Source organism: Urocampus carinirostris, chromosome 13 (assembly GCF_059441175.1).
Source record: "Urocampus carinirostris isolate Australia breed hairy pipefish chromosome 13, RoL_Ucar_1.0, whole genome shotgun sequence".
Classification (NCBI taxonomy): domain Eukaryota; kingdom Metazoa; phylum Chordata; class Actinopteri; order Syngnathiformes; family Syngnathidae; genus Urocampus; species Urocampus carinirostris.
Window position 1 is genome coordinate 33,454,101 of NC_142361.1, and position 24,107 is coordinate 33,478,207.

A 24,107-nucleotide genomic window follows, 5' to 3' on the forward strand; every position below is an offset into this window, starting at 1 on the left:
AAACTAGAAAACCTTCTCTCTCGATCATGAGAACATTCCCAATATAGAAAATTGGCACATGTGCTGAGTTTCTCCCCAAGGTGTCATTTAGATGAAGAAATCACCCTTAGCATAGAAAAAAAGAGATACGCAGTCGGAGTATTTATTGACTTAAAAAAAGCATTTGATACCGTTACCGTAAATTCCGGACTATAAGCCGCTACTTTTTTCCCTAACTTTCAACCCTGCGGCTTATTCAGTGATGCGGCCAATTTATGTCATTTTTCTAACGGCCGCTAGCGGCGCTCGAGTGTTGCTACCATTAACTGCCCTGTCAAAGCTATATTATTATTATTAAAGCTTTGAAAACTCTCTCGGTGTACCGTCTTTCTTTGTAAATATGTGTAACCCATGTACAATATGTATTTGCAACTGTATTTTTTTGTAATGTATTTAATTGTATTTATTTAAGACACTTATTCTGATATGTTTTGCACGGGTGAAGGGAAAAATGAGGGGCGGAACAAACGCGGGGTGCCGAGTTTAAGTGGGGACCGCTAAAGGTGAGGGACAGACAAGGAAAGAAGAGGGGGTAAAAAGTTGGTTAAAGAAAAAGGAGTTGTGTGAGTCATCTGATATATTTTTCCCACCCTTACATTTGGAAATATACACTTTTTTCTTTGGATTACTTTCAATGGGACCTGGACCCTTCAGGTCTGCATCAAACCTTAAGTACCGCTATCATTTTCCGTTCATTTTGCTGGCTGTAATTTTTGGACTGTGGACTTTAATGAAGGACATTTAGTTTCAATCGCGGGATTTGAAGTCAGGTTTGGGTTAATTTTGTTTAAATCTGGGCGCATGTGGCTTATATACAGGTGCGGCTTGTGTATGTACAAATTCGGTTTTCCTCTTAAAATGTGGTGGGTGCGGCTTATTATCAGGTGCGCTCTGTAGTCCGGAATTTACGGTAATCATAATAAACTATTAAAAACACTGGAAAGATATGGCATCAGGGGTGTGGTTATTTGACGGGAAGGAAGCAATATGTAAAAATGGGAGGGTTGTAATCTAAATACTTGGACATCTGCAGTGTTCATTTTACCTGTGAAAAGTGATGGGTCCCGGGGACTCCCATGCTCAAAAATCTATGGGTCCCAACAGAGATCAATTGGTCCCCAATCGGTGACAAATATATAATAAAAAATCTATATATTCATTTAGTTTTAATCATGAAATTATGAATTCATTTTCTGCATCAAACTATTGTTGGTAATATACCGGTTAAAGGGACAACCACAAACCTTTTTTTCATTTTATACTTCCTTTTTTCTTAACTTCTTTATACAACATAATCATTCCTAATACATCAAAGCAAGTGAGCCGTTTGAGAGCCGGCTCTCTTTAATGAGTTGAGCCAAAAAAGCCGGTTCTCTAAAAAGAGACGGACTTTCACTACACAACTCGAGATTGGCGTGCAGACGAAAACTCGAACCGCGAGACCAAAACAACATCTGCCGGATCTGCCTGACGAAAAGTTTGGAGTGCGGTAAATATTTGTTTAAAAAAATGGAATCGGGTAATAATGACAATTTTGTGTCAAAAATGTTGCGTCCCGGGGACGCACGTTGATTTGAGACTATGCGTCCCCAGCAAAAATGATGCGTCGAGGACCCAGGGACGCCGGCAAACAAGAGCACTGCATCTGTTGTGGAGTACCACAGGGTTCTATCCTGGGTCCAAAGTTATTTAATTTATATATTAACGATATTTTTAATGTTTCAAAACTATTGAAAATAATAATATTTGCAGACGACACTAACATTTTCTATTCAAATGATAACTATATTGATCTGGTAAACTGTATTAATCGTGAATTAATTAACCTAAAAGTATGGATGGATATAAATAAATTATCTTTAAATTTAAATAACACCAAAGTAATATTCTTTGGTAATCGCAAGGCAAATCAAGATATAGAAGGAAAAATGGATGGTGCTGCAATAGACGCTGTATCAGAAATGACGTTTTTAGCGGTCATAATAGACAATAGATTAAGCTGGAAAACACACATCAGACACATACAAACTAAAGTATCTAAAAACATTTCAACAATTAATAAAGCCAAATTCATTTTAAACTATAATGCATTGTATTTACTATGTTTTCTCTAGTTCTGTCTAACTATTCACTTGTTCAGGTTTAGATACAAAGGAACCTTCCTGGCGGAATACAGAGATGAGGAGGTGGGGGTATGAGTGGTGCGGGAGATTGGGAATACAGTAATCCCTCGGTTATCGCGGTTAATGGGGACCGAGACCACCCGCGAAAAGTGAAAATCAGCGAAGTAGCGGGGCCCCTTCAAAAATGCTTAAAAAAACGTAAACAGGTATACAGTGTACCCCCCCTGTATACAGTACACCATATATAGAGAGAGAGTGAAATTCATGTTATAACAAAAAAAAAACTGTAAAATATGTTGTATGTACACGGAATAGGACTGCGGCGAAACCACTACGAACCATTCAGTATGATTGTATTAACCGCTCTCAACCACATGCAGCCATCGCAGTTCATTTCGCTTGTTAACACTACCGGTTACATATTGAAAATAAAAACAGTGAAAATGTGATATTTGATGAGTGTTTGTGAAGCGTTTTGGGAAACAACAGTTGAAAAAATGGTCTGTGTTCATTTTAATGAAAGCGAAAGAGCTACCTTCTGACAATAACAACATACTTTAGCTAGCGGCATAGAACGGCTTTTACAACAAATACACACAATTAGCCGTGTTTAGGTAGTACAAACAACCGCTCGCTTTTGGTATGATAAAGTCAAACTTGAGATGAAATGTGACAGAAGAGAATATACTTAAGTCGCGTCACCGAGTTCCTCTGTGATAAACTGAGCGTCACATAAGAAGGGGGTGAGGTGGGAGGAGTTAAAGGAGGGGGGGTGAGCGAAGCGATAACCACCATGACTAAGCATTGTGTCAGGGCCTCCCCCTCCCCTTCACAATAAGAGTGTGCATACCGTGTCCTCAGTTGACATAAGCTCGCGCTCAATGGCGTCAAGTTAATAAATGCTTTTATTGAGAAGGTAAGGTATATTTCTTAGACCCGCGAAGCTCTGAACCCGCAAAAGTGGAACCGCAATCAAGCGAGGTTCCACTGTAGTGCGTTGAGTTAACTCTGTGTTATTGTTGCTATTCTTATATCAAAGCTGTTATTATTAATATCATTACAATTGTTGTGATATAATTAGTATATTTGGTGGGGAAGATGAAGGGGTAGGTAATATAAGCATTTTGCTTCCAATTACCCCTTTCCGGACATATTATGTAACATTATTTTGTTGTTAAATTATTATTTTTGTTCTGTTTTTATTTTGATGTCCGAAATTTTTCATTCATTCATTCATTCATTTATGCAAATGAAACCCAACATGTCCAAAGAAGTAATTACAGTTTTAGATTAACGCTGCAGTGGTATGGAGTTGATGGATGTCTGCCATTAGTGGACATTTGAATGAAGTCGGGATACACAAGTCATGCATGATTAATGTATAATGGGCTGAGCTTTGCATTGGTTAGTCCTGGATAGGGTTGGGTAGGGTTACTTTAACTGGATTACTTTCAATGACTTTTGGATTACTCCAATACCAAATATGCTAATAAAAGACAAAAGAAACTAAATATGAATAAAATGACTCATTTTTGTGCAGGCTTGGGGAGTAACGGAATACATGGAACGGCAAAAATGATGTTGGCAAGCTGTTTGGATTTATTTTCATTTTGTTTCTGTCGCATTTTATGTTCGTTTTGCCGGAGATCAAAGAGATCAAAGCCAGGAGAAAAAGCTTACCACGTGTTGTGAGTCATCATTTTAGAGAGAGCAAGACATGGTCGAGGTCGGAAATGAGTCGTAAGCCAGAGAGTATACGTAGTCGGGAATGAAAGGGGTCGGTCATAAGCCGGGACGGGAGAGCAGATGTGGTCAGGATCCAAACAGGTCGTAGCTGGAGACAAACGGGAGCAAAAACGAGACAGGCGAGTCAGGGTCAAAAAAAGGCTAGCCTAGTATACACGGTGATTCTCAGACGGACTGACAACAGGGGATTGAGAGGAGTGGGTTGAAATAGTGACAGGGAGCCAATCACAACCCGCGGCGGTTGGCGCTAAATGATTGGGCACAAGTGATTCCAATCGGTAATCATGACAAGTCCAGTAAGCCTTATATATAAAAACTATATCACAAATATTGTTTTTGGGGGTTGCCCCTTATAACCAGTGTTCCCTCTAAGCTGCGCGCATGCGCAATTGCGGACTGCTCGCACATTCTCAGCGCACAAGAAAATCGAGCCAGCGCACAAAAATGAGGGCTCAAAATGACTAATTAGGAAGCAACTTAAGTCAAAGTTACAGTGCATGAAGGTAAAAATACACGGGTTCCCCTGACTTTGTGTCCTAAATGCGGTATTTTGAAGTGGAGTCGAAGTAGAACGAAGTTGAGTAAAGTTAGTAGAATTTGTCGAGAACCGGCTTCTTCGGCTCGGCTCACTAAAAGGAACCGGCTCTTTCGGGTTCTAAACGGCTCTTCAGGTTGTTTTTGCTTCTTTAATCCCAACATGACCAAATAGTATGTAAAATTATGCACAAAATGACTTAAAGGAAGGGGGTGGGGAATAGAACCAAAAAGAAAACAATACCAAAATGAAAAAGCAGTGAAAAGCTGAGAAAAAAAGAAACAAAAGGAAGAAAAAAGAAGGAAAAATTTAGAAAAAAGCCAGAAAAAAAGAAAAGAAAGAAATGTAGGAAAAAAAGAAAAAAGTAACAGCTGGGAAAAAAAATCAACACAATGAGATTTTTTTTTTAAAGGAATTTAAAAAAAAAGTGGAAAAAAAACACGGAAAAAAGAAGAAATAGTGTGTTGCATTCAAATAATTTCCAATGATATCAAGTCAATCTTGTTGCCAACATTGTACTTCCACTAAAAAATGTGATTAAGTACAGTTCTGTATCTTACAACCGACGAAATAAGCCCCCCAAAATGTTAATATTATGCGACAAAATATATCAGGAAATAAAAAGAAATGGATATTTTGGGAAAGAATTGTAAGAACAAACGACGTTTGTAGGCCGTACAACCTTTGCAATAATACATGAGTCAATTCATTCAAAAGAGAAAACAAATTTTGCATTGCCGGAAACTCAGCAAAATGTAACTTGATGTCAAGTTTTGGACATGTTTGATAATTATCTTGCCACACTTGGGATTATGGTTGCTCACTGTTGTTTCAAGCGTTGCTCGCCGACTTTGTATGGACGCTCAGACCCGTGGAAAATTACAGGGAACATTGCTTACAACCCTATGGGCCTTGTAGTGCGGAAAATACGTTAGTTAAAATCTTCAAAAATAATTCTTACCACGTTAACACCAAAATATATTACTACGTGTGTGATTTTGTTTTTGATTGAGGTAAAAACATCGAATACTCGATGATTACAAATCCCCCCCAGACACACAATCGCTTTGTTTCCATGGAGAAATTCGAGGGATCTCATCCCCATCTCAGTGCAAACATGGTTGGTGATGATGAAGCTCATCTCTATAATTGAATCACCCTACTTCAAAATGGAGATGAAAATATGAAGAGAAATTGATTAGCTGCCAGCCTATGCAGAAGGATCGGATTGCTTGTGTATAACGTTCTGTGGGTAGAAAAATAGGAATGAAAAGGAATGAAAACTTTATTCGAACATTAAAATAATAACAGAAGAAAAACAATAACTCAACAACAAAATAATATTACATAATATGTTCGAAAAGGGGTCGTCAGAAGCAAATGCTTATATTCCCTATTCTCTATTCCTATTAAATACACCGATTATATAACAACAATTGTAATAATATTAGAATAGAATAGAATATTCCTGTGCGGAGTTTGTATGTTCTCCCCGTGCTTGCGTGGGGTTTCTTCCAGGCACTCTGGTTTCCTCCCACATTCCAAAAACATGCATGTCAGGTTAATTGGCCGGTCCAAATTGTCCCTAGGTGTGAATGAGCGAATGAGTTGTCTGTCCCTGTGTGCCCTGCGATTGGTTGGCAACCAGTTCAGGGTGTCCCCTGCCCACTGCCCGGAGATGGCTGGGATGGGCTCCAGCCCCCCCGCGACCCCATTGAGGATAAGCGGTACGGCTGATGAGATGAGATGAGATGCCTTTATTGTCATTGTTACAACATAGGATATGCTGTGACAACGAAATTGGACGACTCCAGTTTCACATTTACAGTGAGGATAAGGAAACAAAGAGATAAAGGAACAAAGAACTAACTGTCTTTGTTGTAAGCAGGCTTTGTTTTCCTTCGGGGGGGTTGAGGGACAAACAGAGTTGGTGGATACAACCGAAATGTTTGATGTTTGATCTTACATTACACACAGTCCAGTGTTTTGCTCAGTCCACATATTGAATGGATTTGGGAGTACAGTCCATAAACATGCCCGATGCCTAGATGGTAAGGCGCCCGCTTTGAGACTGGGAGGTTCGGGTTCGCGCCCCGGCCGAGTCATTCCTAAGACTTAAAAAGTGGTCGGCGGCGCCCTCTGTTGGCTGCGGCTGCATCGGCTCGCTACAACGGGTCAGGTGCAATCGACATTTCGTTCTGTGTACATTGTTACACAGAATGACAATACAAGGAAATTATTATTATTATTATTATTATTATTAAAGTCGATTAATAATAACAGTTATGATATAACAATAACAATAACCCGATTTTCTTCATCTCTGTATTCCGCCAGTAATGTTTTTTTTTCGTATTTAAATTTGAACAAGTGAATAGTTGGACATTGTTTGATTTCGTCTTGTAAATTGTTCCAAAGTTTGACTCCACACACAGACACACACATACTTTTCCTGGTGGTTCTCACCTTTGGGGTTATGAATTCACTACGGACCCTTAAGTTATAATTTCCTTCTTTCTGAATGAATACTTTATGGATGTTTTCTGGCACTATGTTTTTGTTGACCTTAAATAGCAGTTGTGCAGTGAAAATTTTTACTAAATCATCTAATTTTAATCATTTGGACTGAACCCTGTGTGTGGTTGTAATTGTACGTTTTTGGAGGATAAAAAGGGGCTTTTGTAATGATTGCCCCTGACTTCTGCACAATATGTTAAGTATGGTAGAACTAGAGAACAATATAATAAATACAATGCATTATAGTTTAAAATGAATTTGGCTTTATTAATTATTAAAATGTTTTTAAAATAAATACAATAAAACCAGTAGCACGAGTAAAATACTTGAATCCGGTTTCTGGTTTTCTATCTAACCCTAACCCTTTTTTTTTAAATTTATAAAGACACAAACTCCTTCTGAATTGATATAAGAATATCTTGCTTTTTGGTTTCAAACGCATAATAATCTATGCACAAAAGTGTTCAGGCTTTGTCAATTTCTTCATAAAAATAGAACTAAAGCTTATTACAGTGCATTGTTTAAAACCCATAATTGGGGGCCTTTGTCAGGAAGTGTAATTGTTTTTCTTTTCTACAAGCCCAGCAGTAATCACTCCCAAAACTAAAGGATTTTTGAAACACAAGACAACAGAAACCAAAAAAAACTGGTTGACGTTATATTAGAAAAGGACTACTGCTTGGGGAATATCAGGGATACTGTCACAAGCCAGAAACAGGACCCAATAGCGTTCGTTTTACTCAGTTTTATTGAGAAAGAGAGCAGCGTTTGCTTCCGATGATTGTCGGACACGGGTAGCTGATGGCAGGAACGCGGAAGTGGCACTTTCGTGTCGAGCGAGGATAGTCGTGGGCGGCAGGAAAGCTGGTCGAAAGCCGGGACGGGGGAGCAAGGGCGGTAACGAGTCCAGAAAAAAAGGTCAGCAACAAGTATCAGGCAGGAAACCGGGCAAAACAGGTCGATGGCCGGGACGGAAGAGCAGGGCAGAAACGGGTCCAGAAACAGGTCGGCAACAGGTAACAGGCAGGAGAAAACAGGGCAGGAGATTGTCGGTAGGTACGGAGCTTGCCTAGCAAAAGCGTAGGTTCAAAGGACGGTCTGACGGCTTCCTTTTGGAAGCCGGGGGTTTAAAAAGAGTCAGGGAACCAATCAGCGACCAAGGCTGTTGGTGCCAACGGGGCATTCGCAGGTGCCCCGAATCAGTAATCATGACAGATACATTTTCAAGGCTTTACTCCTAGGTTGTCAGGACCAAAACGGAAACAGGACGCAATTGCGTTACATTTCTCACAAGTTTTATTGGAAGAAAGAGAAAGGTGTTCGCTAGGCGCGGGAAGCAAGTCGCTCTCGTACTCGGATTGTGATCCGAACACGGAAGTGGATCTTCCGTAGCGAGCGATGGCGGTGTGAAGGACGGAAAAACAGATCGATAGCAGGGACAGGAGAGCCAAAACGTGGTCGGGGTCAGAAACAGGGTGTCAGCCGGGACGGGAGAGCAGACGTGGTCGGGATCAAAAACGGGTTGTAAATCGGGACGGGAGAGCAAGCGTGGTTAAGATCAAAACGGGTCATAGTCGGAAACAGACAGGAGCAAAACAGGACAGGTGGGAGTCAGGGTCAAAAAAGCCTTGCCGAGTGTTCACTGAGGTTCGCAGACGGACTGACAAAAGGGGACAGACAGGACTGGTTTCAAATACTGACCGGGAGCCAATCAGAACCCGCGGCAGTTGGCGCCAAACGAGCGGACACAACTGAGTAACATCAGTAATCATGACATAGGTCTTAATGAATACATGATATCATATCTTATTTCTATGTGTATTTTAATTGTATGCCAATAACTCCTGCATTAAATATACCTGAGGATGCAATGTATATATAGGCTGTTATTAGCATTGTGGTGTTCCTTTATAGAGAAAATGTCACTGTTAAGCTAATGTCATGTCCAGTCTAAGAATTACAAAAGTTCACTACAGCCCCTTTTTATCCTCCAAAAACGTGCAATTAGAACCATACACAGGGTAGTATATCGAGATCATACTCATATTTTATTCCTGCAGTCCAAATGATTAAAATTAGATGATTTAGTAACATTTTTCATTGCACAACTGCTATTTAAGGTCAGTCAAGTCAAGTCAAATTTATTTATATAGCTCTTCGTCACAAAAATGTCTCAAAGGACTGCACAGGATTACAATTACACAATTGCACAATTACCTGATCTTAAACCAACATGCGGGCAAGGAACAGCTCAAAACCTCAGCGTGAGGAAAAAGAGAAACCTTGAGAAGGGACCTCACAAGTGGTATCCCCCTTCCAGGATGACCAGGGTGAATTACATTTAGCATTACAGTACACAAACATGGTAAACACTAGGTAACATGTTGAAAATTTGTCCGGAAAATGCATGACAGCAGCGAAGCCCCCAGCCTGTAAACTAGTCCAGAAAGTCTATGACGGCCACGACGCAGCTTCCCATCTCTGCCAGCTGGTCCATGCAGGCGTTCACATGCTTCAGGTCAAACGCTGGTCTGCTGACTCATCTCCAATCGTCCTTCTCCTTCGTATCACCACTAGGCAGGTAGTCGGAAAAAGACAGGACAATACCGAATATGAGGTGGGCATCAATCATAAGCTTTGGAATAGAAGTGTGTCTTAAGCCTCGATTTAAAAACTTCCATTGAGGTTGCAGATCTTATCTCCGGAGGCAGGGCATTCCATAGCACCGGGGCCCGGATGGAGAACGCTCTCAAGCCTGCAGACTTCTTGGCTCTCGGAGTCACCAGTAGACCGGCATTTTCCGAGCGCAGACTCCGTGCAGGGGGAAATCAAATCAGAGAGATAAGAGGGTGCAAGTCCATGCAAACATTTATATGTTAATAAGAGAACCTTAAAGTCACATCTTAAGTGGACTGGGAGCCAGTGCTAGTTGGCCAATACAGGAGTAATATGCTCAAACTTTTTGGTCTTAGTCAAAAGTCTAGCTGCTGCATTCTGAACCAGCTGCAAACTTTTGATCCAAAAACATAGTGCCAGAAAACATCCGTAAATGATTCCTTCGGAAAGAGGGAAATTATAACTTAAGGGTCCGTAGTGAATTCATAATCCCAAAGGTGAGAACGACCAGGAAAAGTATGTGTGTGTCTGTGTGTGGAGTCAAGCTTTGGAACGGATTGCAAGACGAGATCAATGGCACATTGAGAGTTTTAGGTTGAGAGGGAAAGAGGCGCTTCTTCAACATTTGGCAATTCCTCAGTATCTTTGACCACAAAGACGTTTTTTTCTTCTCTTTTTCACATTCACAGACACGCCAGATGGAAAAGGCACAATAATCAATGATGGTGTGGACGTCTTTGGACCAATGGTCTCCAACCCTATTCCTTCCATCGACAACACGCAACACGCTAAGGTAATATTCACAAAATATGCAAAGTCCTATTATTTGGTCAGGGTTGGGTAGGGTTACTTTAACTGGATTACTTTCAATTACTTTTGGATTACTCCAATACCAAATATGTTAATAAAAGACAAAAGAAACTAAATATGAATCAAATGATGACTCACAACACGTGGTAAGCTTTCTCTCCTGGCTTTGATCTCCGGCCAAACGAACATAAAATGCGACAGAAACAAAATGAAAATAAATCCAAACAGCTTGCCAACATCATTTTTGCCGTTCCATGTATTCCGTTACTCCCCAAGCCTGCACAAAATGTAGTAAATTTATTCATATTTAGTTTCTTTTGTCTTTTATTAGCATATTTGGTATTGGAGTAATCCAAAAGTAATTGAAAGTAATCCAGTCAAAGTAACCCTACCCAACCCTGCATTTGGTGAACCGTGCAATGCCTGCTTTTGAGAGATTCTTAGCACACAACTAAAGACTGCCTCTGTTGGAAAACGTATCATCTCTTCAATTATTGATGTTGTACAAACATGCCGACACAGCATGTAATTCAAACGCGTCACTTGTTTATTCGCTCATTTATGGCTTAGTACAACTACACTTTGGATTGCTTTCTATCCTATTGTTATGGGTTTTAACGCACAAAAATGCGTTTATTTGAGGAATCAACTCCTTGCCCTGAAGAATTCTCGTGCCAGCTGCAGAGCCAGAGCTAAGGTGAAGGCAAAGTGGCTAACGGCGTTATAAGCCTTCGGTACCGTCCGTAATCATGGGAAATGTGAACTCTCTACCAAATAAGACCGACGAACCGGCTGTGCTGGTGAAAAACCTCAAAGCGTACAGGGAGTGCAGTTTGCTGTGTTTTACGGAAACGCTGCTCACGTCTAGCATCCCGGACGCTAACGTGGAGCTACCCGGCTTCAGCGGTGTTAGGGCAGACAGGGACACAAAAGCCTGCGGGAAGCAGAGAGGAGGCGGATTTGCTATCTACGTGAACACGAGGTGGTGTAACCCTGGGCACAAAGATTCCATCTGCTACAGGGACGACGAACTTTTGGCCTAGCCTGTGACGTCATCCACTCCGCTGTTGCTAAACTACAACACGGCACCCCGAGGCCATCCTGTTAATCTGTTATAAACAACAAAAGGATACTGCTGGAAGTGTGAATGAATACGGGGATGAATAAAGTATCTATCTATCTATCTATCTATCTATCTATCTATCTATCTATCTATCTATCTATCTATCTATCTTTCTAGTAATGTTCATTTAGCCTGGACAATTAGACAAAGAACAGTGCTTGTTGAGACGGAATAGCTAAATTGGTGAAGCAGACATAGTGAACGGAACTATTGAAAACAACAGCAACCATCACCAAAATTTGGGCCTGGGTAGCTCAGTTGGTAGAACATCAGACTTTTAATCTGAGGGTCCAGGGTTCAAGTCCCTGTTCAGGTGCATTTTAAAGTGATGTTTATGAATACAATCGCATCACAATTTCAAAGGGAAAATGCAAGTCTTGTTTCAGTTGCACAATTACAGTCATCCGTAGCTTATAACAGACGATAGGTTCTAATTCTGTCAGGTGGAACAATTAAATACTAATATCATACACTAAAATAAAGTAATAAAATAAAACTAAAAATTGTTGAACAAATACAAGTACCCTACTGTACGGTCAAATAGAAATAGGCGGGGAGACTGTAAAGCCTACTAGATCGTAAATTATGTGTAAATTATCTTTTTTTTTATATTCTCTCAGTAAAATGTGAAACTGGAGTGCCACGTCCAATTTCCATGTCACAAAATGTTCAACCCATTTTGTAACAATGATAATAAAGGTATATTTTCATATATTCATATTCATATTCATTCATATTCGTTGCAAAACACAATGCCCGCTGCAAACCCTATCGAAGTGAAACCGTAACAAGTAAACAGCGTTATAGTGAACAGTATTCCAATTGTATTATCATGTATGTGTCATGGTTGCCATGGCGCCCAATTAGCCCCGCCCGTGTGGCGCCAGCTGCGGCTCGTTGACAGATTGGTTTTCCGTCTATTTAAGCTCAGTGCTCTCACTCACCCTTTGTCAGTCCGTCAACGAACCTCTGCCCCGCCAGACGCGGGTTTTAACTCTGTCCAGTTCCCTGCCTGTGTTTCCTGTCCGGTATTGTTCCCGTCTATTTTGTCCTGTTTAATATCGATCTTCAGTTTCGTTCCCGTCTAGTTTGTTGTGTTTAATTTCGATATCCAGTTTTGATATCAATCCTGTCTGTCCTGTCCTGTCCGGTATCGCTCCATCTGTCCGATATCTGCTCGAGCAATTAGTATCGATTTTGTCGGCCTCTGGCTTCCTGTCATTCCACGCCAGACCGCTGCCTAACGCGCATGACTCCCCGTTCCTCGTAAAATAAAAGGCTTGTGTGAGAAACGTCACGCATTTGGGTCCTGATCCTGTTCCGGTTCATGACAACTAGATAGCAAATCACAATGCCCGGTGCGAATCTGTATAGAAGTGAAACCGTAAAAAGTAAACAGCGTTATAGTGAGGGATAACTGTATTCCAATTGTAGTATCATGTATGACTATTATACGATCCTATTTCAAATTATTATTATTGAAAGAAGAAATATTACATTTTGGGGGGTGGTTTATAGTCTATGATTATGATATTCTGTGAGACCAAATTCTCGAGATCTGCTCTGAAATATCCGACAGGCGCAGGAATGCGTCAGACTCCGGTTTTAAATCGACTTCCCTCTGCTTTTGGATTGTGCAAGCGGATTTTGCTTTATGGCTGCGATTATCCAGGTGCACAAAAAAGAAAAGAAAAAACGGGGTTTTGCTGTAGCTCTCTGATTCTGGAAGCTAATTACTGGCATCTGGGAGTGCTCGCCTATCTGAATCGTCAATTACTAAATAGTGATTACAGTCTTGTGGGAGGGAGGGAGAGGATTTATGTTTTTTTTCTTTCTCTCCCTCGTGAAGGCATTTCCAGCATGTCTTATGTGCGCTTAAGCCTTATTCGAATTTTAAAATAGCTCCGTTGGTTGCTTCATTTGCTTCAGCTTAACACAGGGGTGTCAAACTCATTCTAACTCGGGGGCCACACGATGGAACAAACATTCTGTCGGGGGCCGGACTGGTAGATTAAAGGGAAAGAAAAAGAGAGATAAAGAGATAAGAGGAAAAGGGGGGGGGGGGGGGGGGGGCAAAGAAAGAAAAAAAGGGAGAGAGCGTGAGAAACAAAAGAGATAAAAAGAGAAGTTGTGAGAGAGGGGGAAAGAAAGGGAGAGGAAGAAAGAAATCCAAAGAGAAATAGAAACACATAAGGAGAGAAAAGGAAAAAGAAAGCGCGAAGGGTAGGTAGAGAGAAAGAGAAAAGAGAAAAAAGGAAAAAGGAAGTTAGAGTAAATGAAGTTAAAAAGAGAGAGAAAGAGACAAAGAGCAACAAAGGAAGAGAAAAATAGAGACACAAAGAGACAGAGACAGAGAGTGGGAGAAAAGGGGTGGAAGAGAGAGAGAGAGAGAGAGAGAGAGAGAGAGAGAGAGAGAGAGAGAGAGAGAGAGAGAGAGAGAGAGAAACAAATTAAATACAGTGTCTTTGTGAGAGAAACCTGGCTTTGGCACCATCAAGTTGACATATTTCAACCTGCAGCTTGTTTTTCTCTTGCGCTTCTCTTCGATTCTCTCAGTGTTGACTCGCGGGCCGGATTCAATCCCTTAGCAGGCCTGATATGGCCCGCGGGCCGCCTGTTTGACACCTGTGGCTTAACATGTTGAGGACGAGTGAGATGCATTTTTCCGCAACGTAGTTTGAGGGGTCGCCTGATTCATACATGTCAATCTCCATGCCCTTACAAACTGTCGTATTTTCCCTTACAAAATACAATACAGTGGAACCTCGCTAGTTCGCCGTTCCACTTTTGCGGGTTCAGAGCTTCGCGGGTCTAAAAAATAGACCTTACCTTCTCAATAAAAGCATTTATTGACTTGACGCCATTGAGCCCGAGCTTATGTCAACTGAGGACACGGTGTGGACACTCTTATTGTGAAGGGGAGGGGGAGGCCCTGACACAATGCTTAGTCATGGTGAGTTACCGCTTCGCTCCCCCCCCCCTCCTTTAACTCCTCCCACCTCACCCCCTTCTTATGTGACGCTCAGTTTATCACGGGGGAACTCGGCGGCACGACGTAAGTATATTCTCTTCTGTCACATTTCATCTCAAGTTTGACTTTATCATACCAAAAGCGAGCGGTTGTTTGTACTACCTAAACACGGCTAATTGTGTGTATTTGTTGTAAAAGCCGTTCGATGCCGCTAGCTAAAGTATGTTGTTATTGTCAGAAGGTAGCTCTTTCACTTTTATTAAAATGAACACAGACCATTTTTTTAGCTATTGTTTCCCAAAACACTTCACAAACACTCATCAAATATCACATTTTCACTGTTTTTATTTTAAATATGTAACCGACAAGCGAAATAAACTGCGATGGCCGCATGTGGTTGAGAGCGGTTAATACAATCATACTGAATGGTTCGTAGTGGTTTCGCCGCAGTCCTATTCCGTGTACATACAACATATTTTACAGTTTTTTTTTTGTTATAACATGAATTTCTCTCTCTCTCTCTCTCTACCCGTATTCTATATGGTGTACTGTATACAGGGAGGGTATACTTTATACCTGTATACATGTTTTTAAGCATTTTTGATGGGGCGCCGCTACTTCGCGGATTTTCAGTTTTCGCGGGTGGTCGTGGTCCCCATTAGCCGCAATAACCGAGGGATTACTGTACACCATATTTTTTTTTCAAACGTGTTTATTTTGTTGATCGGGCGGCATTGGCTCAGGAGGTAGAGCGCTCGTCTTGGGATCAAGAGATCGCAGGTTTGATTCCCGGCTCCTCCGTGTTATATGTCGAAGTGTCCTTGGGCTAGACACTTTATCCCTAATGCCCCCAATAAGCTGGCGCCTTGCATGGCTGCATGGCCGCTATTGGTGTGTGAGTGTGTGTGTGTGTGAATGGGTAAGTGTGTAGCACATTGTAAAGCGCTTTGGGAGGTCTTCATTGACTTGAAGAGCGCTATAGAAATGCAGACTTTTTACCATTTATGTAGTTTAACATGTTGTATTGTACATGCGTTTCGATATATCATATATATTGTAACATTTTATACATATATATATATATATATATATATATATATATATATATATGTTACAATATATATGATACATTTTGTCGTGAGACACTGAGTTGCTCGACATGAATGAGGTTTATTATAAAAAAAGTTAAAAAATGAAGTCGCTTGGACGTTCACTGTAGAAGGAAAAAATACATGCAAATATAATTAAGTAGAATAATACATTTTCTTATTCAAATTATGAATTCATATTCTGCATTAAATTATTGTTGGTAATCTACTGATTAAAGGGATAACCACAAACCTGTCCTTTTTCATTTTCTCCTTTTATACTTCCTTTTTTTCTTCTTTATACAACATAATGATTTGTAATATAATGCATCAAAGCAAGTGAGCCGTTTGAGAGCCGGCTCTCTTTAATGAGTTGAGCCAAAAAAGCCGGTTCTCCAAAAAGAGACGGACTTCCTTTCACTACATAACTACTACATGAAATCCGAGGCTGCAGACACATGCGCACAGTAGCATCAAACCGCTCGCTTCGTTCGCAACGAAAAAAAACATACCGAGATAGAGGCTACCGCGGCGAACTCATTTGACCTGATTGATTTGCCGTTTCGTGATAGTCCGGATGGTACCCATAATTGACAAATTTGCGTTTTTCTGTACAGATTTTCTCGTACGTCGTACACGTCTTAAAATGCATAATAAACGTACTTTGTACGGCAAAAACGTACAGGTTGATAGGTATGCCTGATTAGCAAGTACAGGCAATTATAACACGCATGTCGGCAAAACAAGGTGCTGACATTTACCTGCGCAGTCGCCAATTACTTGATTACAAACATGGTGTAATTGGGGTGAGTTCCCTCATTTGAATATTCAACTGACACTTGACATATGCCGCTGTACTTTTTCATATCCCTTTGCCATTTTGTGGTTTGACTTTGGTGTCCTCGGTGCACGGGGGATTTGTCCCCATAGATAGGATGCATGGATGAATATGCTTTTTGCGGAATTAGGTTGCCACTCTTCAAATGCCTGTATTCTCAAACAAATCCAATAACTGCCTTCCGTTTCTTGGGGTGCTGATTTTAACAATCCGAATAGAATAGAATAGAATAGAATAGAATATACCTTTATTGTCATTGTTACAAAATGGATTGAACATATTGTGACAAAGAAATTGGACATGGCGCTCCAGGTTCACATTTTACAGTGTGGATAGAAGAGAACAAAGAAGATAAAGGAACAAAGAAGATGTTTGTATCGTCCTTGTTGGTTTTAAAGACTAGTGGCAATCGAAAAACTCCATATTCTTGGCTTTTGTGAGCAAACAGATTAGAGAGAGGACAAGCATGAGTGACGTGATGTCACGGTTGCCATGGCGTCCAATTGGCCCCGCCCGTGTGGCGCCAGCTGCGGCTCGCTGACAGATTGGCTTACCTTGTGTTTATGCTCAGTGCTCTCACTTACCCTTTGTCAGTCCGTCAACGAACCTCTGCACCCACAAGACGTGGGTTTTGACTCTGTCCGGTTCCCTGCTGGTTTTCTGTCCGGTATTGCTCCTGTCTATTTTGTCCTGTTCAATATCGATCTTCAGTTTTGTTCCCGTCTAGTTTGTCCTATTTATTTTCAATATTCAGTTTTAGTCAAGTCAAGTCAAGTAACATTTATTTATAAAGCCCTTAATCACAAAAATGTCTCAAAGGACTGCACAGGATTACAATGACACCATTACCTGATCTTAAACCAACATGCGGGAAATCTTGAGAAGGGGCCTCACAAATGGTAATCCCCCTTCTAGGATGACCAGGGTGGAGTAAAATTTTTACATCAATCCTGTCTGTCCCGTCCTGTCCGGGATCGCTCCATCTGTCTGATATCTGCTCGTGCAATTGGTGTTCCACGCCAGACTGCCGCCTTACGTCTTGCGCCCAACAATCGCTGAATCACTGGCGTTTGGGTTAACATGCATGACTGCCCCATTTCCCGTAAAATAAAAGCTTTTGTGAGAAGTGTCACGCATTTGGGTTCTCCTCCTACATTTGATTATGTAAAAAGACGTTGTTTAGCATTTACCTACTCACCAAAATCTACATAGTACGGTGCTTACAAGGTGTGGTCGTACGAAGCTTGCCAAAAGCACGGATTTACACTAAAAATGGATGGATTCAAATTTTGTATAAACGCCATGGGTGAAGACTGTACTTTTTGACCTAGATCATGGTTTTTAAAACAGGGTGCAAGCAAAGTTTATGAAAATGTCACAAAATACTGCAAACAAAGATACCAACGTATCTACCTTCAGGGTAGACCGTGCTCGAGGAAGGAGAAAGAGTGCATCCGGTGTATAGCTCCGCCCATTCTACTGCTCACCCAGTCAAATTATTCTTGGTGCTTTTGCAAGAGCTTCTGGGTGTTTAAAAATTGTTATTTTGGTTCTTAATCATGTGTCTTAACAATAAACATAGATTATTTCAAAAGCCTCCATACAAAAGATTAATTAGCAATTTACAGCCGCATCGGGGTCTGTTGGCATCGCATCTTAACTGTAAACTGTAGTTAAAATTGTGTCCCAAATATACTGGACTGAACCATCGGTGCATAAATATCGTCTTGGATTCACATGTACAACATTTGGCTCTGTCGGTAGTAGCATTTTAAATAAACAAACTCCATTTTATCTCCGAGCCATGTGTGTTAATCAAAAGAGCCAACCCCTGCTCTAAAAACTACATTTCTATACATAAAATACATACAATTAGGTCTTTGTAATGGCATTTTCACGCATAATTATCCAAGAATATATTGACATTATACTTATTAGTTCATGGTGTTAGGAATCAATATATTAAAAATCTCTGGTTTGTCAAGGTTGCCATGGCGCCCAATTGGCCCCGCCTGTGTGGCGCCAGCTGCGGCTTATTGACAGATTGGCTTTCCTTCTATTTAAGCTCAGTGCTCTCATTTGTCCTTTGTCAGTCCATCAATGAACCTCTGCCCCGCAAGACGTGACTCAGTCCTGTTTGTCCTGTTGGTATTCCCTGTCCGGTATTCATCCATCCATCCATTATCCGTACCGCTTATCCTCAGTAGGGTCGCAGGGGGTGCTGGAGCCCATCCCAGCTATCTCCGGGCAGTGGGCAGGGGACACCCTGAACTCGTTGCCAGCCAGTCACAGGGCACACAGGGACAGACAACTCACTCGCCCATTCCCACCTAGGGACAATCTGGACCGGCCAATTCACCTGATATGCATGTTTTTGGAAAGTGGGAGGAAGCCGGAGTGCCCGGAGGAAACCCACGCAAGCACGGGGAGAACATACAAACTCCGCACAGGAAGTCCGGTAGCTGGATTTGAACCCATGACCTCAGAACTGTGCCGCACACGTGCTAACCAAAATTCTCAGTTATTGTTCCCATCTAGTTTGTCCTGTTTATTTTCGATATCCTGTTTCAATATCAATCCTGTCTGTCCCGTACTGTCCAGTATCGACACCATCTGTCCGATATCTGCTCAGGCAATTGGTGTCGATCTCTTCGGTCTCCGGCTTCCTGTCTTTCCACACCAGGCCGCTGCCTAACGTGCATGACTCCCCATTTTCCTGTAAAATAAAAGGCTTGTGTGTAAGCGTCACGCGTTTGGGTCCTGATCCTGTTCTGGTTCATGACATGTTCAAGTACCTACAATGAATCCGAGCTTCCTAAGTAGCTGTCTCATGAGTAATTGTTATAACACTTAATTGATAGATTATCTAATAATATTCTGTCATTGTGATCTCAAAAACAGTATTGTAATGACAGTATTTTTTGACTCCTGCTGACGATTTCCTTTATTTTAATCTCAGTTTGAATTGTGAATTCAGAATATCCTTACTTCTGGAAATGACTTTTAACGTCAGCACAGCATAAATCGAAATTTATAACAATAGTCTCCAAAGAAGACAATCTGCAAAGGATTTAGCTCTTATTATTACGTTTCTACTGCTGTTAAAAATGTCCTTGGCAATCTTTGCTGCACTAATTAAAACCACGAAAGCGTAACAACCACTTTGTAGCTGTAATAAATCGCAAGTGGAGCATTTCTCCCGGAAGTCTTGTTGCTTTTTCAAGCAGATCAATGACAAACATGATTGTCCGCAAAACCCACTTTGAGGCACCAGAGCATTCCAAGTACCGTAATTTCCGCACTATAAGGCGCACCTAAAAGCCTTTATTTTTTTCAAAAGCTGACAGTGCGCCTTATAATACAGTGCGCCTTATATATGGATCAATATTAAGTCTTGCAACTAAGGCAAGCAGCCGCCGACTCGATTTTCCCCCGAAGGCGAAGTCGTCCGCGGTGTATGCTGGGATTTATATATCGGCGTTTCATTTCCTAACCAATGTGTCAATCATCATTTGAATCAGTCACTATTGGCTAAAGTTATTCGGAGGTAAAGGGGGCGGATCCTTTTTATCGTTTACAGGCTCGCATAGGCTAAAGGGGCGAAACAAAGCTTGCAATTGGCCGAAAAAGATGAATGTGAATCAGACGTTGGGTTGCACTACGGCATAGAGAAAACATTTTTTACTATTCTGTATTTGTAAATATTTGACTCTCCTGGATTTACTACACTCACGGTTGTAAGAAGACCATGGTTACGTATCATTATTGAAGGTGATGGCTGCAAGAGAACTTAGGTGAGCTACGCGGCTTTATATTTTCCCGGTATCTTGTTTTAGAACGATCTTGATGTTTCTGTGATGAGTCTATTTTTAAACTAAATTCAATTCAAAGTGTTTAATGTCATATGCACAGTAAAGAACCCCGTTTCCCTGCACAATAAAATTCTTACTTTGCTGTCCACACAGTTGCCAGCAAAAAATAAAATGGAAACTAAGAAATGTTTGGCATTTCTTGAATCCCAGAACTTTAACCTTCCGAATGATATTTGGAACGATGCATTTGAGTGACATCGTACGGACACTGCATCCGCACGTGTTCTCGACACGTATTTGCTTCTTTGCAAGCTTTGGGAATGTTAAGGGGGTAATAAGTTGGACTGAACTATCTGACTGTTTTGTCGACGTTCCCGTTGTAGCGCCTTATAATCCGGTGCGCCTTATGTATGGAAAATATAGGACCAAAATCTTTTTTTTCGGGGTGCGCCCTATAACCCGGTGCGCCTTATAGTGCGGAAAATACGGTAAATATAAAAACAGACACTGCAAAATGAACGGTAACCATGTGCCAAAAAACATACTGAAGAAATCAAACGATGGAGACAAGCTAGGTCATGATCAAGTGACTTTTACCACTTTTTGACACAAAATTGTCATTATTACCCGATTACTTTTTCTTTTTTTAACAAAGATTTACCGCACTCCAAACTTTTTGTCAGGCAGATCCGCCATTGTTGTTTTGGTCTCGCAAACGAGATCTCGTTGGTTCGAGATGACGTCATTGTTTTGGTGGTTGTCGAGTGAAAGAGAAGTATGCCTCCATAAAAACAGTTGGTATTAGGTGCAAATCAACAAAATATTTGATAATTTCCTCAGTGTCGGTAATAACTCGAAACGTAATGCAGAAAGTGATAACAACGGCAATAATTCCGGCACGAAAAAATGGCAGAGAAATTCTACGGAAGATCGAGAAGGCAAGGAAAACACGTGCGTTAAGGCGAACGCTTCGACGAAAGAAAATAAACGAATACTCCTAGCAAGAGAAGGACTTTTCTGCCAAAATTGACTCAATTCTATTCCTGGTTACGCTATGAGGAGGATGATAATGGAGGCTACATGTTCTGTGATGCGTGTACCCAGCGTGACAAAAAAACTGGATTGCATAAATCATTTTGCAATACGAACTTTCAGAAAAGCACATTGGATCGGCACAACGGCAATGAAAACCACAAATTCGGGACCCATAGATTTTTGAGCTTGCGAGTCCCCGGGACCCATCACTTTTCACAGGTAATGAACACTGCTTTTGCCACATTTAAGACTTCAAACAAGAAGATATAAAACTGTAATTTCTTGTGAAGCATCAAGAATAAGTGGGACACAATCATGAAGTGGAAGACACTTTATTGGATATTTTAAACTTTTTTAACAAATAAAAAACGAAAAAGTGGGTGTGCAAAATTACTCAGCCCCATTGAGTTAATACTTTGTAGCGCCACCTTTTGCTGCGCTGACAGCTCCAAGTCGCTTGGGGTATGTCTCTATCAGTTTTGCACATCGAGAAACTGATATTTTTGCCCATTCCTCCTTGCAAAACAGCTCGAGCTTAGTGAGGTTGGATGGAAAGCGTTTGTGAACAGCAGTTTTCAGTTCTTTCCACAGATTCTCAATTGGATTGAGGTCTGGGTTTTGACTTGACCATTCTAACACCTTGATATGTTTTTTGGTGAACCATTCCATTGTAGCTTTTGCATTATGTTTTGGACCATTGTCTCCGTCCCAGTCTCTGGTCTTTTGCGGACACCACTAGGTTTTCTTCCAGAATGGTCCTGTATTTAGCTCCATCCATCTTCCCATCAATTTTAACCATCTTCCCTGTCCCTGCTGAAGAAAAGCAGGCCCAAACCATGATGCCTCCACCACCATGTTTGACAGTGAGGATGGTGTGTTGAGGGTGATCAGCTGTGCTGCTTTTACGCCGAACAAATGTCTAGCATTGTTGCCAAAAAGTTCGATTTTGGTCTCATCTGACAGAGCACCTTCTTCTACATGTTTGGTGTGTCTCCCAGGTGGCTTGTGGCAAACTTTAAACAAGACTTTTCATGGATATCTTTAAGAAATGGCTTCCTTTTTGCCACTCTTCCATAAAGGCCAGGTTTGTGCAGTATACGACTGATTATACCACCGAGTTACTGCCTTTTCCAGAAGCTCCCCTGTTATCTCGCACTTTTTGTGATTTATTGTTTTATTGTCTGCTACTATCTTCGGTGTTTTTCTTCCCGTTTGACAACTGCACTTTGGATTACATTCTATCCTACGGACATGGGTTTAGCGCTCAAATATGCGTTTATCCGAGGAATCAACTCCTTGCCCTGACGAATTCTCGTGCCGGCGTGATGAGGGGGCCTATCGTTGGAAGAAGAGCCGGAGCTAGCTAAGCGGCTAGCGGCGTTATAAGTCTTAGGTACCGTCCGTAATCATGGTAAATGTGAAATCACTACCAAATGAGACCAACTGGCTGTGCTGGCGAAAAACATGGAAGCGCACAGGGAGTGCAGTTGCTGTGTTTTTGCGGAAACGTGGCGCACGTTTAGCATCCCGGACGCTAACGTGTAGCCACCCGGAGCAACCCGGACCGGAGCTACCCGGAGCTATCCGGCTTCAGCGCTGCTATACAGAGACACGAAAGCCTGCAGGAATCGGAGAGGAGGTGGACTCGCTAACACAAGGTGGTGTATCCTTGGGTACAAAGATTCCATCTGCCGCAGGGATGTCGAACTTTTGGACTAGCGTGTGACGTCATCCACTCCGCTACAAGCACCCCTAGGGCATTATGTTAATCTGTTAATAAATAACAGGGTAGACTGCTGGAAGTGTGAATTTTCCTACGGGGATGAATAAAGTATCTATCTATCTATCTATCTATCTATCTATCTATCTATCTATCTATCTATCTATCTATCTATCTATCTATCTATCTATCTTGTTGTCCTATGGACAGATTCTCCCACCTCAGCTGTAGAAGTCTGCAGTTCATCCAGAGTAATCATGGGCCTCTTGGCTGCATCTCTGATCAATTTTCTCCTTGTATGAGCTGAAAGTTTAGGGGAAGGGCCTAATTTTGGTAGCTTGCACTTGCTCTTTGGGATGTTTAAAGCTTGGGATATATTTTTGTATCCAAATCCAGCTTTAAACTTCTCCACAACAGTATCTCGGACCTGCCTGGTGTGTTCCTCGTGCTTCATGATGCTCTCTGCACTTTAAACACACCTCTGAGACTATCACAATGCGGGTGCATTTATACAGAGACTTGATTACACACGGGTGGATTCCATTTATCATCGTTAGTCATTTAGATCAACATTGAATCATTCAGAGATCCTCACTGAACTTCTGGACAGAGTTTGCTGCACCGAAAGTAAAGGTGCTGAATCATTTTGCACACCGACTTTTTCGTTTTTTATTTGTTAAAAAAGTTTCAAATATCCAATACAGTGTGTTCCACTTCATGATTGTGTCCCACTTATTGTTGATGCTTCACAAGAAATTACAGTTTTTTTATCTTGATGTTTGAAGTCTGAAATGTGGCAAAAGGTCACAAAGGGGACCAAATAGTTTCGCAGGCCACTGTATTTTCTAGTGTACTCTTTTTTTCATGTTTTCTATTTACCATAAATTCCGGACCACATTTTAAGAGGAAAACCGATTTGTACTTACACAAGCCGCACCTGTATATAAGCCGCATGCGCCCACATTAAAAAAATGTAACACAAAAACAAAATTAACCCAAACCCGACTTTAAGTCCCGCGATTGAAACTGAATGTCCTTCATTAAAGTACACAGTCCAAAAATCACAGCCGGCAAAATGAACGGAAAATGATACCGGTACTTAAGGTTTGATGCAGACCTGCAGAGTCTGGGTCC

At 41.3% G+C, this 24,107-nt stretch overlaps 1 protein-coding gene and 1 non-coding gene across 4 annotated transcripts in view; both read left to right on the forward strand.

Moving 5' to 3' along the window:
• LOC148354382 (stromal membrane-associated protein 1-like) overlaps positions 1-24,107 on the forward strand; it is a 122,877-nt gene that overhangs the window by 76,975 nt on the left and 21,795 nt on the right. For all 3 annotated transcript variants that reach the window (XM_088351711.1, XM_088351712.1, XM_088351713.1), the window contains one exon: positions 10,266-10,369. In XM_088351711.1, coding sequence (XP_088207837.1) covers positions 10,266-10,369 — 104 coding nt within the window. The remainder of the gene's footprint in view (positions 1-10,265; positions 10,370-24,107) is intronic.
• Positions 11,753-11,825, forward strand: trnak-uuu (transfer RNA lysine (anticodon UUU)). Its single transcript has one exon. It is a non-coding gene; the product is annotated as a tRNA-Lys (tRNA).